The sequence below is a fragment of the Alnus glutinosa genome, chromosome 14 (assembly GCF_958979055.1).
Source record: "Alnus glutinosa chromosome 14, dhAlnGlut1.1, whole genome shotgun sequence".
Lineage (NCBI taxonomy): Eukaryota > Viridiplantae > Streptophyta > Magnoliopsida > Fagales > Betulaceae > Alnus > Alnus glutinosa.
Genome location: NC_084899.1, coordinates 480682 through 499638, shown reverse-complemented (window position 1 = coordinate 499638; position 18957 = coordinate 480682). Strand labels below are relative to the sequence as shown.

Genomic DNA, 18957 nt, shown 5'->3' with positions numbered 1-18957 from the left:
AACATAGCTAAAGCATGAATTGAGGGTATAGATCAGGACCTTTCATTCAAAGGAACTCGATCCTAGTACGTATAGTACTATATCTCACCTTGCATTTTGAAAGGAAGGCTGAAAGCCATCTCATTTTTTTTGTGTTTTGGATGAATAAGGCAATCGATCTCATTTTGCATCAAAAAAGAAAAGAAAAATTAAGATTACAGAGTTCCTCGCTCTCTTCAAACTTTGCAGATTAATTTGGTTCTCTTTTCCTACTTCACTAATTCACTTGCAGTCATTAACCGAAGTTCCGATCGAACTGATCATCTTCCAAGCTATCTCTGGAGGGATCGAAGGAGCTAGCTCATAAAATATTGCTGATCATGAGCATTAATGGAGCATGCATGCATGGGACTGACAAAGCCACGTGAATCAAACTAGCTAGCTAGATAGCAGTAGTTTAAACTTGCGCACCTTCTATCCTTCTAATGGCTTCCCTCATGTCTAGCCGTTGCTCTGGATTACTGTCAATGCAAGCAGCCCCGATTTGGAGGAGTTGGTTGACTGAACTGGTGCTGCTTATCGCTATCTCCGGATCGATCAGTTCTTCCTCTCTCTTTTCGGACATTGCCGTTAGGGCCCATTGCACAACATCAATACCACCCTTTCCATTGTTAAGATATTGAGAGGGGTATTTCCCGGTAAGGATTTCAAGGATGATGATTCCAAGGCAATAAACATCAGACTTTTGAGAGAGTTGCTGATATTGTGCGTATTCAGGGGATTTATAGGCGAACAATGCTTGCACGGCTTGTGGGGTGTTGATGAGTGTATCAAAGGCGTAGTCACTTAGGAGTGGCTCATAATCATCGCTTAGAAGAACATTGCTGGACTTGAGATTTCCGTGGGGCAGCTTATAAGAAGCAAACTCAGTGTACAGGAACCCCATTCCACGTGCAATTCCTTTGATAATCTTCAGACGGGTAGGCCAATTGAGCTCGGCATGACTAATTCCACGATCGCCTGGAGGATAATCACGAAACCCAAGTCAGACAAAGTGAAATTCTCCCTATTAAACCGATACGCTCGAGTCTTTATACCGAATAAGTATATGTATTTCATTCACCAAAATTGATCGATATGATTCTCCAATCAAAAATCAATTTTTATTCGCCAAATATTACGAGAAGGATCAAGTCACATCAGTTTTGGTGGATAAAACAGAACACATATATATCCAGTATACATTATTTCTTTTCTTAAAAAATGAGTATAAAAATGACGTGTTCTAAGAATATATATGTAAATAAAATCAAAAATCAGTCAAGGAATTGGGTGAGCTCGAACTAAATAGAAACCAATGGTGTTATGATCATGAGAGCTAGAGAGTGATATAAATACCTAGAATATATTAACAGAACCCAAAAAAGAGGATGAAGCAGAAGATGGGGATGGCAATGGCATACCGTGTAAGACAAATAATAAGCTGCCTTTGGGAATGTATTCAGAGACCAACAGCTTCTCCTCTCTCCGGAAATGGTAAGACAAAGGCGTCAAGATATTCCTGTGCCTCAGTCTTCCAAACCACATCATCTGTTCATCAAACCCATCTTTCTGCAACTTATTCATCTCTCTCATCCTCTTCACCACCACAGACAACCCGTTCGCCATCGTGGCCTTATACGCAGACCCCAGCCCGCCATTCCCTAGCACCTCCGCCGCCGCCTTCATCAAATCCGGCAACCCAAATGCACCCTTTTCATGATTCACCATTACAAGATCAGTCATCCCGTTCTTTCCATTATTGGTTGAACCTTTCTTCGAATCGCCTTTCTGGCTCGAGTACTCGGCCGTTTCCCTGCAGCTCCGATTTGAGCTGGGCACGTGCACTTGGAGCACCCGGTCGTCCGCCATTTTTTCTCTACCAAGCACACTGAACTCGTCGTCCTTACGCTTCGCGCAAGTGCCACATGCGAAGAACATGAAGAGGAAGCCTACAATGGCAAGGAACAAAAGCACTAGGGTGGTGCTGTTGTTTTTGGGCGTGTTCTTAGAATGATCATCAGTAGATAACGTTGTTGCATTATTCGTAGTGTCTTTGCAAACCTTGTCCAGCGGCTTCCCGCAAAGGCCTTCATTCCCTTTAAACGTATTCTCGTCGAATATGGACAAGCTCTCAGGGATTTCGCCTTCCAACATGTTGTTCGACAAATCAAGTTGTTTCAACGAGGATTGTTTCATAGGCGGGATACGTCCCACTAATTTGTTGTGCTCGAAATGGAGTTCTATGACATGGGATAGTTGCGTCACAGATTCAGGTATCGTTCCGGTGAATTGGTTATAAGAGAGCCAGACTTTCTTCAATGAAGTAATACGGGAAAAGTAATCCTTGGGAATCTCGCCGGAGAACTGGTTGCCTGTCAATAACAGAGACTTCAAAGCGCCAAGCGTGTGAAAGTCTGGGATTGGACCTGAGAAGGAGTTGTTGACGAAGCTTATAGTTCGAAGGCCGCGAAGTTCACGTAAAGCCTTGACGTCTATCTTTCCTGAGAGACCTAAACCGGTGAGATGGAGGCCGGTGATGGCGCCGTCGGAGCAAATGACTCCCAACCACTTGGCCGAGCAAGGAGATGAGTTGGGAACGTTAACGTCCCAGGAACTTAAGGCGTCTGCGTGGGTGAATGATTGCTTGAGTCTGAGGAGAGCCTCGCTTTCGGAGACGGAAAGAGAGCGGAGAGGGAGAGATGATGAGAAGAGGAAAAAGATCAGGAGAAAGAGAGGGCGAACAGCGGCCATTGCTGAGCCGGAAATGGGACAAGTACTCCGGAGAGAAACGAGCCGCTGTTCGCAGAGATTAATTGTGTGGTTCTCTGAGGTGGTCAGCCTTTGTTTGGTTTGCTTTTTTCCGTTTAATTTGTTGAGTTTGGATTTGGGGAGGAGGAGGAGGGTGTGGGTTTGAGAGAGGGAATTGGCCAGATTGACACGATATTCTAAGAATAGGAGATTGGAGAGAAAGGCGTGTGGGGTTGAGAGCAGAGAGAGAGAGAGAGAGAGGTCTGCAACTTCTGTTGACCAAGTCAGCCTCATTCGAGGCCTTTTACCGTTTGAAGTGACAGATTAAACTCCTTTTCCGGACCCCAAACAATTGCACGAACAAGATGGATCCAGTTATATATGTCCCAAACCATGCATGCAAGTGACCTCATTCTCTACTACCACCAAGGTGGTAGCCGGTTTCATTCTTCCTTCTCTTCTGCTTAGTGATCGCGTATTCGAATTTGTTTACGGTAGTAATTACGTGAACCAAATACTACTCGATCAGCAGAGGGCTTTACCAATTCGCGTCTTGATAGAGTTATGGTGAGGGGCTTGTCGTCTAGGCAGCAGTTATGGCTCAAAATGATCATTTTACAACGGATGAAAAGTCTTATGATAATGTCTAAAGACGGTAGCTATGCTCGTTGCCCCTTTCTATCCTTTAAATTAAAAAAAAAAAAAATAGTGACCTCATTCTCTAAAAAGGATTGATTCTTGCACAATAAAATTATGCACAAACACTTACATTGGTATAACTCATATATATGGGTTCCACGTACATGAATCATACCGATTAATGTGAGTGGTTGTGCTTCGTTGTAAAGGGGCTTTTTCCTTCTCTAAAACTGGTACAATGACGGTAGACGGCCTAGAGTTAATGGGTGTTTTTTTTTTTCTTCTTCTAAATAAGCCAATGTGTATATGTTATCTAAAAAGTCAGACCTTTCAGTTTGGGACAGTACTGGAATAGCCATGCAGTGGGTCTTCCACCAAGATAGGTGATGACATGAGCTCAATTTTTTGGGCATGCATGAAAAGAAAAGTGTCTTTGCATGGATGGATTAATTAGTATTTACTCACTTCATGATCTTAATCTAGCTAGCTACCTCCATTTAGGGTTACGCATTGGAGTTATCGGAGTTGGAATTTATGATTTTGCATATATTCTACATCCGCCGGCCGGTGTTGAAAGAGTTGGAAAACTTCCAACAAAAATGTCAAGAAAATGGCCAAATAAAAAGAGATCTCAAATCTCCGTCTTCGTTGGACGAAGCTTTTCACCTCTGTTTGAAATGAAGACTCTTCGAGGTGGGTGCTAATTGCGAAGAGAGACAAGAAAGAGTAGAGAGTGGGGAGAGCATTATCAACGAAGAGATTTGTTGTAGAGAGAGGAACATACAAACAATGCAAACAAGGGAAGAAGTGATTTAGGGTTTGCGGCGGGGGAAGTAAGAAATTTATAGGGTTCAAAACAACGTCGTTTTCTCTAAAAATAAAAATAAAAAACATCACTTTATATAAAAACGACGTTGGTTTATAAATAAAGTTGGGCCGGTCGAAATTTTATCGAAAAACGAAATGAACCTCCATCTCCACCTTCGACTTCAGGTCGGCAACCAAAAGGGAACTCAATCCCCGCCTCCACCTGTCATCAAAAGCCAACCTATATATGTACTGATCATGTAGATCAACTAGCCAAAAACTTCATTGAAATTTTGAGCGGAAGAAGGGTGTCCTAGGAGGGAGTTCTTGTGATTTAACAAGTAGCCAAGAGTTGGATTGATTTTCTCTCAAGGGCCACTTGAGCGAGGTAGGCTGAGATGCTCCTAGTAGAAAATTTTCAAGAGTTCAATTGATCGCAAATGTCATCTTTTGTTCAAACGATCCTTAGTCGATATTCGATCGAGCGAACTTGTGAAAGGGTAGTTTTGCACTTTTTCTAAAACAGAGACCATACTTTTATTTAAGCTCAATAAGGACAGCCTAGCCGACCATAAGTTGTATTTTCTCAGTTTTTTCAACAAGAAATGTACACTCAGAGAGTAATTAATCTTCAATTTTCCAGCAATTCTTTGATTTTTCTAGGATTCGTAGAAGAACTATGAGTTAGTGTGCTTGTGGATTCTGCTTTCTACTATGCCATGCTGCATCATCTGCACAGTTCAAGACCGTGTCGATGGTGGGTAGCGGTCGAAAGGCCGAAAATCTACACACCCCTACGTACTTTCAGAGATTGCTCAAGCTTTGGGCAACCCTGGTCGGTAGAGTGTCATTTGACAATATATAAGAATGTAATCAATTGTCAGCAAAAAAAGAAAAGAAAAGAAAAGAAATCCAAGTCCAGATGTTTTCTCGGCTTATATGTGTCTTCTGAAAAAAAATAGCAAATGAGATTACAAGAATTACAGAGGAACTGCCTAGCTGTTGGTGCTACCACATTTTGCATGTCTTCCATAAACTGGTTCTCATCAACTTCACTTCTTCAGCGTGATGTGAAAGCCTGCAAGAACAGAGTATTTATTTTTATTTTTTAATTTACAAGATCAAGATCATATTTCACTGCAATTCTATAGTTCAAGCGATTTTCAAATTAATTTCCTCGTTGATTGTAGACAATGAAGTCGAGCATTACCGAAAAGATGTTGCAGTGACCAGGATCAGCAATGTGATCCATCAAGTTCTGAACAGGGTCTTCCCCTGTATAAATGGCTTGGAACCAGAAGCCCACAAAAGCAAGCATAGCAAGACGCCCGTTCTTGATCTCCTTAGTCCTCAACACCATCACAGGCTCCGGGGACCCTCTCCCCCACATAATGGGGTCAAACCATAGGCCACCAGGGTAACCAACATCCGGCTTTGGGTTCTTCTTGTGTGGCAATTTAGGCTCAATGTCAACACACCCTGGATTAAGCATATCCGCCCATCTTCTGCCTTCCACCCAACCCATCAAGGCCATCTGTACAACAAATAAGGTTGTTTGGTCTGCAAAGTATTCTCGAGTGGCAGCATCATACCATGAGAAGTTCTTAACATAGCCTAATCTTTCAAGACATTCTGGAATCAGGATTCCAGCCACTGCAAGCATTGCCCATCTGCCATGCATTAGCTCAGCTTGCGCAAACCATTTAAGTGTCTCTGGATCAGACCCTACAGAAAATGGAGCAACTTCTTAAGGTTTTATTGCATATTGCTTATTTAAGCAGGAATTCTTCTCTGATTTTCATGAATTACCACATTATGCCATATAGTTTATGGTTCAGCAACATAAAAAAAAATGAAGAAAAACATACCTAATCCAAGTGGGTCGAAGCCAAAATCGCCAGGGAGACTACACTTAAACAGAAAAGATTGTAATTAACAAGGATAAACAGTAGTTGAATATTGATATGTAGATATTCTACAAGTAACGAAAATTAGATACCTGCCATCGAGCCACTCAGGAGGTGAACTGCCTGGAAACCACAGCGGCCTATCCGGAGGGAGTGGTTCACATACGCTTGACACCCCTTTTGTTGCATTCGCACGGAGTGTCCTCCCAGGAAAGCAAGTTGTTAATTTTCCTGGAAAAATCCTTCGATGCAATTCTCTGTTCCCAAAAAAGAGCAGTGGAAATTAATGAAGATATATAATTTCTCTGACATATATCTGAATGCTTAGCCCAGAGCTAAAGAATAGGATGTTGACCTCGTTGGGAGGCTTGTCAATGCAGTAGAGGCAATGGCTAGCGCCATGGATGACAGAACGTCCTGCAAAACTTTGCAATCCTGTGGCTTTTCTGTCTGAGAATAATAGAAGAATATATCTACAACTTTGGCACAAAATGGAAAATAAGAGCTAATGGTGCTTGAACTTGGCACGTGTTTTGGATATTGGTGTACGAATCTATTGGAAGATCGAGCTTGGGCCTGCGTGATCTGACTAAGCTGATATCCAGTTCTCTGATTGAGAGCCCAAGTTCAACTGCAGGGCCCAGATTCCAAATACAATTTGAATTTGTGCTGTTGATTGCATCATTTGCGTAGCTTACAAAATCAAAGATCCAACCCCTTCATTCAAAATGAACGGTTTAGATTAAGTCATGCAATGCTTAAAAGATAAAAATATAATAAAAGAACCAAGTAACTAAAGGGATGGCCGACCACTCCAAAGGTTCGACAAGTTGCCAACTATATTATGAGAGTGATTGAGGTGGTTCGATTACCTCAATTACTATTTTAGAGTGGCATATCACCCTATCAAAATATAAAACGATGGTCAACCACTCCTTAAAAAGTGGTCAATCACCATAAGTCACCTATTTACTCGCTTCCTTTTTCTTTTCTTTTTTCATTTTTTTGTTTTTTAACTTTTTAAGCCTTGTGTAGTTGACTTCAATCTTTTCCACCAAAAGATTTTGGATCAAATCTCTCATGAGATTTACATGAGGAAAGGTTTAAAGAATGAAATGTTCTATTTATTCTTTTTTGGGTGGACTAGCAAGATTATTCTTTTTGTTTTAGAGTCTTAGACCCATTTATGCATACATGAAGAAGTCCGTATTATCACCCTATATGTGAATACAATTTTTTCCATAAAATTCCATTATCACCATTTGTAAATTTAAGGAAGAGAGTATCATACTCGTCTCATACACATAAATGCTATGCTCTTATTTTACAGTTGTTGGGAATAATCTTACTCCAAGTCGAATTGGAGTAGTAGTCAATCCAGGTCCAATAAAGACTCTTTGAAGAATCTGGTTAACAGTTCAACTCCCACTTGAATGAAAATAAAACTCTCATAACAAATCAAACTCCAGACACTCATAGTTTGTTTAAGTATGAATAGTAAAGTTTGACTCTACCTCTTTACCTATGAATAGGCTCATACTCAGGTATAAACGACAGACTGATTATTTTATGCATTGAGCATACTTTTCTCTCATAAGCAAATTTAGGCATCGGACCAATAATCTCTTAATTTTAGTTGTTTTATAGTATTCTTGTGAAGCATGAAAAAACATCTAAAAACGTGCAGTTTACACTGTACTAAAAATTGTCATAACAACAGTTATCACTGCACAAAGGCATCCAATTGAGGACTCATCATCAAATTGTAGGGGTATGAGTTTGTTTCTATACTCGATAATTTACACATGCTATGCTATGCTATGAAGAATGAGCAGATCATTATCATTTAAATCTATATTATTAGTAAAGGCTGTTAATAATGGTGCAGAGGAACACTAGCAATATATTTGAGTCAAACACGTGTCGTTCGAAAATGGATTGGATGCTGAAAATGGGATTAAAAAAGTGTTTGAGGGGAAAGGGTTTCAAATCTGCTTCATGACTTGGGGGTACCAGGTGAGCACGTAGAGGGTTAGTTAGGTGATTGTAGCTCATCAACTGCTTTCAACTAATTGGACCGATTGTAACATCTCACCACTTCACCTACTCAACATAGACATGTCGTTTGCATTATAATTTAGTAACTTTTTATGTATTGAAATCACTATTCATGTATACGCAATCTTGTATATATTGATACCTAATGTTGACATGTACAAGTTTTTGTTCTCTTTTTTCAACTATCATGCCTAAATCAAACAAACAACTAGTCTAAAGCATACATAATTAAGGTCAAACTGTTTACCAAACCAGTTTTCACATACCCGTACGCTCGTTTTATGTACTTTTTCTTATGCGCTCGTATGACATTGCCATGTCATTTTAATATATATATATATATATATTACTACGCTCATTGTTTTGGTTGGTGTTGTCCTAATCACTTCGAGGAGATGGTTGGGACTATCAAATCGACTATATTTGGTGGCCGAGAGATCTGGTGCTTGTGGCGTCACACTATCACGTCAACTCGCATAAAATACACCTATAACTAGCATTTTTCATTACGAAATTCAAATGTACGTATCATATACACACAAGTGTAACAAATACATGCATCTTAGCTTGATAATGGTTTTTTATTTTTATAACAAGTTCAAATCAATTTATACCTTTGTAACAGGTAAAAATGAAAAAGAGAAAAACCCAATAGTTGCATCAAACTCTATTTCCTATTTTGTTTAAAATAGAAACCAATGAAAAAATGTCATAATGTGATATAAATGTGAAAATTATTGTTGTGTTTAAGTTGTTTGTTAAATTTTTTGCTATTCATTTTGTTTTCTGTTTTTAAAACAAAAATTTTAACAAATAATTTAAAACATAAAAATAATTATAAAGTATTTAAAACACAAAACACTTCGTTTTAGTCTATTTTAGATGAAAAAAAAAAAAAAAACATTCATTTAAAATATGTCAATACAGTTTTCGATACGGTGTGAACAACACGTTTATTCAATGTTCTTCATACTCTCACGATCGCTGCAAAACAACTAAACTCTTCCGAGAGTCTCACTTCGATGCCTAAATTAAAAGAAAAATATGATCAATGCATAAAATAATTAGTCTGTCATTTATACCTGGGTACGAGCTTATTTATAGGCTTAAACTGAGAGTACCTACCGCCTAGTATTTGATTTGGTATGAAAATTCTATTCTCATTTAACGAGAGTTGTTGATTAGATTCTTCAAATAGTCTTTTATTAGATCCGAATGAAACTATTATTCCGATTCGACTCGAGGAATGATTATTCCCTACAAAAGACATTAACAAATTGGCCAATATTATTTTATTTTGAGAAAAAAAATAAATAAAACGAAACAAACGAAGCCTCATGGTAACTTTGATTTTTTATATTGATACATTAAAATCTCAGAAAGCTTTCAGTTTTCACCCCCGCAAGTGCAAAGTCCCAACGTCTGGAACACCTCTCCGAACAGAACAACCTTCCCTTCGAATGTACTCCATCAATTTCCCATAAACAAAACGCAACTGATTCTGACTAATAACATCTCACCCAATCCGAAGATTCATTTCCCACTTTGTCTCTCCCTCTCACTCTCTCACCATCCCCACTCAAACTTCAATCTGATATTTAGGATCAGAACCTCTCACAAAATCAAAATCCAACAAAACCCACAAGCCCACATGATAAAATTCAAGCACACCCACCATCCAGATCACCCATTTAATTTCCTATTTCTTCAAACTCACCTGTGACTGTTGGTGTTTTTGTTGTACCTAAGTGATGGTGGAGATCTTACCACTAGGGCGGTTCGGCCACCAGAGACTGGAATGGAAGCGGTGGGTACCGGCGTTCATGTCCTCCCACAAGACCCTCTTCGCGTTGCTTTGGATCGCCGCCTTTGCCTCGGTTTTCGTGTGGCAGAGGAACATCGTGGACGGATTCTGGGTGTTCGGGCGTGCCCAGACGAGGCCCATGCCGAGGATGAGGCCTGTGGCGTTCAATCTGACGGACTTTGGAGGGGTCGGCGATGGGGTCACTGTGAACACCGAGGCCTTTGAGAGGGCAGTCTCGGCGATCTCCAAGTTGGGGAAGAGAGGTGGTGCCCAGCTCAATGTACCTCCTGGGCGGTGGCTTACGGCGCCGTTTAATCTCACAAGTCATATGACTCTGTTCCTTGCTGAGGATGCTGAAATACTAGGAATTCAGGTAAAGTTTGTTTCTTTTTTTTCTTTTTTATAATTAGTGTATTGGATTTCGGTTAGTTTGCTTTTGTCCAGGTATGACTTAATAGAGTTTTTCTACTTCACTAGGATCTGCTTGTTATGGATAAAATGGTAAAATTTTCTGTTAAGACCTCTAGTTTATTCAGGTAATGGGTGGATTTTTATTTGGGTCTTCTATGTTTTTATAGATAAATTCATTAGGGTCTTCACTATTTGTTATGTGGGAATTGGCTAACATGTCTGCTTAGGACTTGTAATTTGATAATAATTGTTAAATTAAGGTTCTTTGACAAGCCCAGTGATTTGGATTTCACAGGGATTGTGATTATCCGTTTGGAATGAAATATAAAAACTTTTCTATTAGTTTCAGGGCTTCTATAAAGACTATGCAGGTCTTGTTCTGTTATACACTTGAAACCTCCTGATGTAGGTTATACTGGAATTCAATTCTGTATTGGAGTATGAAAGAATTAATTGTCACAAATCATGGAGTACATTCTAAACTATTTTGGTTTTATAATGGTATGTAATCACTTTGATGTCATCAAAAAAGAAGAAGAAGAAAAACTCTTATTTCTTATACATTAGATGGGTGCTGAATCTGGAGGTTCTATTTGTGGTTTTGTACACAAAATTTTCTGGAATATCTGCCTGCTTTTAGAGCAACAATGGGAAGTCGTTAGGATCAATGAGTGAAAGATGAACATGATCAATTCAATTAGGTTGAAGATACATAAAGGACCTTGTTCCTCAAGTTCTGTGACTGTGATGAGGTATAACTTATGATTAAGTTCTGGAGAGATGGAAAACCAAGATTAAATCACCTCATATAAAATATTGTGTTAGACAATGGAATTGATAATGGTTTTTGACGACCACAATCTGAAGAATAAGAATGACTGTTGTGGATCATGGAGTGTGGAACTACCTTTTAGTAGAGAGGAGTGAATAACAACCCTCAAGATTCAAGCAATGGATAATCTACACAATGGGACATCTTAGTGCCTAGAGATATAGGAATGACTTATGTTACTCGTCCAAATTTGTTGCAATGTTCTGATTTTCTTGAGGAACCAGTGTTTTTTTCCCTCTCTCCTGACATCTCAGACTCCAGTTGCCTATGGTGAGTACTTGTTTATGTTAAATGTACATATGTTGCGCATACTGCATAGGGAGGTCTAGATCTTTCTTTCTATTCTAATAATACTTCCATTACTATTGGGATGGATTTGATCATAACGGGGAGGTTGTGGTTTGGGAGGACGTCAATGATTTTTGGGATGGTTTGCCCTTGGATTGGGATATGGATGGTGATTTTGAGGAGGAGGCTTTGGCTATTCGGGATGCCATGGAAGAAGAATTTCTGCGTGAGAAGATGATAGCGCGCCAGAAATCGAAGGGAAAGAGGGAGTTGCTGAATTTGCAAAGTTCCGTTAACTATGGTGTTGCTTTAGACTCCTCTAGGCGTAGGAAAGGAAAGGGCCTCAAGTTGTAGGGTAGTGTTCTTTAGAGGGCCTTTGGGTTGTCTCTAGGTTTCTTTTGTGGGTTGTTTTGGGTTTTTTTTCGGGTTCTAGGGTTTTCCTTTTGGGGTTTTTGGTGGGTTTCGGGCTTGGTCCTCTTGGGGTTTTTTTGGGTTTTTTTCCTTTTTGTGCTGGCTTTGGCTGCTCGTGTATACCCCCGGTGTACTTAAGGGCGCCTTACGCTTTTTTATAAACTTACTTACTTATCAAAAAAAAAAATACTTCCATTACTTATCAAAATAAGTTCCCAAGTCTTTCCAATGGCTGACATAGCCTCCTTGAGATCTCTGACATCCTCACCCAAATTGCCGCTGCAAGTGATGATTCCATTGATATGGTAATAGAATTTGACTATGGTTGTTCAAAAATGGCTTCTAGAAGTCACTTTGTCGGGGGGGAATTGGTTTCATATCAAATCATGTTAATACAAATGTCTATCCATATAAGTATTTGTATAAGTTTGCATCATGTGCAATGGATTTATACAATTATTATGTCTGGCGTGTTTTTTGGAATAGGGTTAAGCATGAGGCTTAGTTGGACAGACCATTATGTCTATGGCTTACAATTATTATCCTAGTTGTCAACAAAATTATCTAATAGTCTTGTCTTTTTGGTTGTGGCCGCTGAACTCTCTTCTCTAAAGTTATTGCTTATTTTACAGTATGTCCTCTAATGTGATGTATAACAGGATGAGAAGTATTGGCCGTTGATGCCTCCTTTGCCTTCATATGGGTATGGGAGAGAGCATCATGGACCTCGGTATGGGAGTTTGATTCATGGTCAAAATCTCAAAGATGTCACTATTACAGGTTAGTCTTTTCATCCTCTCTTATCTGAACAGAAGCTATAGTGCATTTTCTATTCATGGCGAAGACCTGACCGAGAGGTGAATAAAAATAATATGCAAATATGTCTTGAATTTTTTAAGATATTTAGTTTAATACCTCCTCAAACTCATGTTTTGTGGTGGTCTTTAACTGAGTCAACTTTAACATTACACAACCTGTTTTATCTGTGAGGACTCAATGGCCCAATTTTCATAGATGTTAGCATCCAACCAAAAAGCTTTAGTTGTGAGGAAGTGGGCCAACAATACACCACCCCCCACCACCTCCCCCCCTCCCCCCGTGCGTGTGGACCCCCCGTGGCCCCTGGTGCCCCCACGTGCTGGCCCAACAAGTTATTGTTCAGATGCTGGTGATCATAGCGGGGACTCCAAAAGTGTTATCTAATACCAAAAGGTGTTCTATGGTGAAATTGGCCATTGATCAATGATAGTGTTTTAACTTTTCACCATAAACATGCAGTTATGTTATTGTTATTTTGGGTAACCAGGTGGCAGTTGACTATCCTAGTCATTTGTAAGAGAAGATGGAGTATGGGATGGTAGTAATCGTATAGATTACAACTTAAATGGCCAAAAGAAGAAAACAAAAAACAAAAAAAGATGAATGACAGCCTCTGGTCCGCTACCTGCATATCAAATGCAATTGTTGTCCAATTATTTTATGATTTAACAACAGCTCACCTAAGCATTTCAAGCAAATACTGATTCTTGCTCTCTTTGCTCTGCCCACAATACAATATATTAATAGAATTTCCTTTTGATTCCTCTTTGCCCACATTGACTAGAGCAGTTGATTATCGTTTAGTATACGATTATTTCGACTACAAGCTGCAAATCATACTTGTCAAACAATATATCTTTTGTGCACACTAGCCATATAAGTTTTATCATTTGATTGGTTTCAAACTCTAAGTTGATCAAGATGGTATGCAGATGACTGTTATGCACATAACTATGGTTTGAATTAAAGCCATGTACCTATCATCTTTGCCAAGTGTTAATTTCTGATTTGATCTAATTTATGCTATTGTTCACCAACAGGGCATAATGGTACCATAAATGGACAGGGTCAATCGTGGTGGAAGAAGTATCGCCAGAAGCTCCTTAACCACACTAGGGGCCCACTTATTCAGATAATGTGGTCAAGTGACATTCTGATCACTAATATAACTTTGCGTGATTCTCCTTTCTGGACACTTCATCCATATGACTGCAAGAATGTAACCATCAGAAATGTTACAATCTTGGCTCCCATATTTGAAGCTCCAAACACTGATGGAATAGATCCAGGTAAGTGTTTCCTGCTAAGTTATCACTATATTCACGCATGCGTGCACACTTTCACATACATAAATGTATTACATGTTGATAGGTGCTGCCCTGCCACATTGTATTTTGTTAATCTGGTCAGCATCTTCACGAACCACTGATTCTTTGGATTCACTCTTATGGTAGAAGGGTCTCAAATCAATAAAAATTGTAAACATTAGTCATTTGACCCTTAATCAAGATCTAATAGGCTCAAGATGAAAAACATAATTATCTCCTTTGTATAGAGTTTTCTAATTTTGCCAACGAACTGAACAGGCTAAATTGATGAGTAGGAAGATATTGGTCTGGGTTTCAATGAAGTGTGATTGATATGTCTGGGCTATGTTAAGTGCTTGCTTCATAATTGTGTTCCGTGTGTGGTTGAAATTTGAGAACCATGTGAGCTGGGAATGATTGGACTTGGAATGTAATATCTTATATCTGAGCAAGATGCACTCTTATTGTTATTTTCATATTTGCCCTCAATTTGGTAGTTTTTCAACTTTTTCACCCTCCCCCCTTTCCCCAACACATTATATTATGTGAGATACACACACACACACACACACACACACACACACACATATAGATGAATTACACACTTCAAAATGTCATAACCTTGTGACATAAGGTCATTTGAGGTGCCCTCCCAATATCATCTGAAGTACATCCCGCTGGTTTGGTCTAGTGATTTAACTTTATGAGCTTATCACTTTTTTCTTCTTGTTATACAGTAGCAATCAACATACTCCATTTTTTTGTGGAATAAACAGATTCATGCGAGGATATGGTGATTGAGGACTGTTACATAAGTGTTGGGGATGATGGAGTTGCAATAAAGAGTGGCTGGGATCAGTATGGAATTTCTTATGGACGTCCTTCAAAGAATATACTCATCCGAAACCTTGTTGTTCGCTCTATGGTCAGGTGAAACTCTTCGACATCATGCTTCTAATTTAGGATGTGATCGTTGCATGCTTGTTAACCCAATATAATACTCTATTGCACTTAATATTAGTAATATGCATCTGCATACACGAGATATGAATAAATGAAATTTCTGGGTGTCTGTTCATTTTTGCCCTCAAGCAGCAGTTGCAAACTTGATTGTATTCACAAATGAATTTGATCTGTTACGTAGAGTTTGTCATAGTTTCTGTCTAAAGTTTTTGCAATGCTTTTACTTCCAGATGTTCATTGGAAAAATATTACTGTATACACTCACCCATAGATACATGCATACATTAATTTTAGTTTTGTAGAATGATTTGAATATAGCTGGCTATAACCGATTTGGTTCTATTTATGTAAAGCAACTTATGTTTATGGTTTGAAGATTGTAGAAATCCAAACTTTATTAGATGCTGCTCTGTGCAATAAAATTAGTAGTAGAATTGCAGTGAAAAACTTATGTATAAAAACTATTAATATAGAATGATGATATTTTCCTCTCTTTTTGTTTTCCCTTAATTTCTCCTTTTTTCTTGTTCGAAGATTAACTACATGGTAGCTCATTCTCATATAATTTTGAAAGCGATGCCAGAATTGATAATTGTTTTGCTCTTTATACACTTTCTAATGTGGAATTCATGGTCAGAGTACCTTTTGCTTCCTTCTAGAATTACTAGTATTATTTTGTAAGGCAAACGAATTTGAGTTTATATTGCAACCTCTGAATTTTCTTAAACCATTTGAGGTTTTGTACAATGATAAGCCAATTTTTTGTGAGAAACTTGTAAGCCTTACAAGCTTCCGGATAGGAAGCGATGAATCACAATTATTAGTGGGATGTTGCATAATATTAATAAATCTGCAGCTAGTTCAACCATCTCTGAGCAAAGACTGTAAAGCATTTTAGCCATGTGGCTCGTGCCCAGCATTGGTTAGTATACTGCAGTAAATGAGCCAACCTCCATCCTTTCTTTGGGGTCCTGGAAATGGAGGGTGAGCATTTAAGGTCTATGCTATTCAATAGGAGCTAACTTTCTTGTATTCTGAAATTCCCCATCCTTGGTGACATGTGGGATTTGATCATAAGCCCCTTATACAACTTAAATAAACTTTACCAGTTGAATGAATTATTGCCGTTGCTTGCATTGCAGTTGGCATCTTTGCTTTTGTTGTAGTTTGTTTATTGACAGCATGCATCCATTGGTGCCCTAAAATACTGTAGGAGACTGTTAATTCGATTACTTCACTCGTAGGTTTTCTGCATTTGATAGTATCACATGTTCAGATAGTAACTGAGATCCACCTTGACTGAATTGCAACAGCGCGGGCATATCAATAGGCAGTGAAATGTCTGGTGGTGTATCTAACGTCACTGTGGAAAACCTCCTTGTCTGGAGCTCAAGGCGTGCTGTTCGTATAAAGACTGCCCCTGGTAGAGGTGGATATGTGCGACACATAACCTACAGAAATCTTACATTTGAGAATGTCCGTGTTGGAATTGTCATCAAAACAGATTACAACGAGCACCCTGACGAGGGTTACGATCGAAAGGCTCTCCCAGTGCTTGAGGACATAAGTTTCACTGGTGTCCATGGCCAGGGAGTACGTGTGCCTGTCCGTATCCATGGGAGCGAAGAAATTCCAATAAGAAATGTGACTTTCCGAGATATGTCAGTGGGGTTAACATACAAAAAGAAGCATATATTCCAGTGTGCCTTTGTTGAAGGTCGTGTAATAGGGACCATCTTCCCTGCTCCTTGCGAGAATCTCGATCGATACAATGAGCAAGGACGGCTTGTTAAACGCTCATTCTCCCAGAATGTAACAGATATAGATTACGATTTTTGAGAAGGTGATGGGGTCCAAAATCTCCCTGCCTCATCTTTCCGGAGGTCGATTACCTCTGTTTCTGTATGAAATGTTTTGGGTGGATTAAGGTTGGGGGAAGGGTGCAGTTGATATTATTGTTATGTTTTTGATATGCTCTTGTTCTTTTTTCACCTCCATTTTATGAAAAGGTGGAAGGAAGTTAATGAATGTGACAAGGGTGGAAAGAACAACGTTGATAGATCAGAAGGATCCTTCTAATTTCATGGGAGTTATTGTATATACCAGGAATTGTCAGATGCTTATACAAATCTTTTTATTACCATGTACAAAATCCTTGTATTATGAAAGTGGGCTGAAACTTGCATTATTATTGAAGCATTAACATCAAAACTCAAAACTCAGGATATGGGACAATTTTCTATTCATTTTCTCATTCTATTTTCGTACAACACACAATGTGGGCGGCATTCAAATAATGCTAAACAATTTTTCTAGGCATTGAGTGGGGGAGGTTAGGATTCCTTAGACCTGGTGTGTGGTGTGGACAAGTTCAACCAAAGAAAATGTTCAGAAAAAAGGAATAAGCGAAGAAAGGAAACGAGATTGGGATGATGGTGTTTCAGTGGGAAGACAAGCGGGAATATTTATTAGTCTTTGTGACCTGTGGAGGAGGAGGAGATGTTGGGAACCATATTTTGGCCACTGATTTTTTCCGCCCTTTTTAAGACATTTCTTATGGACCATCAAAAATCAACCAAGCTCCATAAAAAAAATATATATATTATTTTTTTAGCATATCACAAGGACCTCTGAATTCACTTTCATATGAAAATGAACGATTTGTAATTTAAGTCAACCACAATAACAAATTTTATATTTTTTTTCCTTCTTAAAAAATAAAAAATGTCTGAACGGCCTAGATTCAGATTCCCAACAATTTCGTGTCCGAATGGCTAGGATTGTCTATCCGAATGGGTGGTATAGCCTGAATGAAAACCATGGCTCTGTTTGAATGTCCAAATATCATTAGAAATGTAGTTAGGGTTAACGTGTCTGGTGGGAAATTGAAGTGAAGGAGGGAGAGGGGGTCAAGTTTGGTGGTCCAAAGATGCACCCACAAGCTTTAATTGATTGGTTATGCCCTTATGCATGTGATGAGTAGCAAGAGACATTAAATCTATCTTTTGACGTACACCATTTTTCATCCGCTTTCTCTCAAAATATATGTAACATCTCAGAACTTCCCAATAAGACATTTCAGCGTAGGCCACACCATCTTCTTCGACCCGACCAAACATGAATCGAATAATATGGTCCTCAAATTATGAGTCAAAAAGTAGAACTTAGAAACCATGGTTTTAAAATATTCTTAGTCGCTCGGCGGCCGGTGTCGGTGAGGTCTAAAATGTTGAATTAATCAAATAAAGTGGAACTTGGTTCAAACTCATAAACTTTGTTTTGACAACGTGTTAAATAATTAATTATTTTTTAAAAAAAAAAAAATTATGGACTTAATTATTTAAATAAATATTCTAACAATAACCATTAAACTAAATGTCACCATCAACTTAAATAAAATTCTTTAGCACAACCTAAACTTCCAATTTTTTGTTTTTCTTTTTTAGTATTTATGTGACAAGGTCTACTCAAGTTTAACACTTGTCGTATTCAATAATTTATTCGGGGTGTGTCGTTTTATATATATATAGAAACATTCAATCATTGCGTATCCTTAATGTACAAGTAATAATTTAGGGTTAAATACATTTTAGCCCTCCAAACTATCACCCTTTTCTCGGATAGCCCCTTAAACTACCAATACTTAGATTCTGGCCCCCCAAACTACCATTTTCTTATTTTTTGGCCCTATCCGTCTATTTATGCCGTCAATTCTAACAGAAATTGGTCAAAAATTCGAAAATACTCCTCCCTTAACCGTGGGAATTTCAAAGTGTAGGAGGGGTATTTTCAGGTTTCTGTTTAGAATTGACGGCATAAATGAACATATGGGATCAAAAAATCAGAAAGTGATAGTTTAGGAAGCCAGAATCTAAGTAATGGTAGTTTGGGGGGCCATTTCGAAGAAATTGTGGTAGTTTGGAGGATTAAAATGTATTTAAC

At 38.7% G+C, this 18957-nt stretch overlaps 3 protein-coding genes across 3 annotated transcripts; 1 reads left to right on the top strand and 2 right to left on the bottom strand.

Annotated features, from left to right (window-relative positions):
- Positions 1-416: 416 nt before the first annotated feature.
- On the bottom strand, positions 417-2994 carry LOC133856584 (pollen receptor-like kinase 3). Its single transcript, XM_062291641.1, has 2 exons — positions 1443-2994; positions 417-999 (listed from the first exon to the last, which is right to left on the bottom strand). Exons 1-2 carry the CDS (start codon positions 2770-2772, stop codon positions 437-439), a joined length of 1893 nt encoding a protein of 630 aa, XP_062147625.1. The 5' UTR covers positions 2773-2994; the 3' UTR covers positions 417-436.
- Positions 2995-5122: 2128 nt separating this feature from the next.
- Positions 5123-6632, bottom strand: LOC133857651 (photosystem I chlorophyll a/b-binding protein 6, chloroplastic). The gene is made up of 5 exons (XM_062292942.1): positions 6478-6632; positions 6215-6379; positions 6084-6121; positions 5426-5940; positions 5123-5293 (listed from the first exon to the last, which is right to left on the bottom strand). The coding sequence occupies exons 1-5, from the start codon at positions 6522-6524 to the stop codon at positions 5276-5278; spliced, it is 783 nt and encodes a 260-aa protein (XP_062148926.1). The 5' UTR covers positions 6525-6632; the 3' UTR covers positions 5123-5275.
- A 2929-nt stretch (positions 6633-9561) lies between these two features.
- On the top strand, positions 9562-17167 carry LOC133857160 (probable polygalacturonase). Its single transcript, XM_062292304.1, has 5 exons — positions 9562-10357; positions 12586-12706; positions 13786-14034; positions 14829-14982; positions 16329-17167. Exons 1-5 carry the CDS (start codon positions 9932-9934, stop codon positions 16852-16854), a joined length of 1476 nt encoding a protein of 491 aa, XP_062148288.1. The 5' UTR covers positions 9562-9931; the 3' UTR covers positions 16855-17167.
- Positions 17168-18957: the final 1790 nt, after the last annotated feature.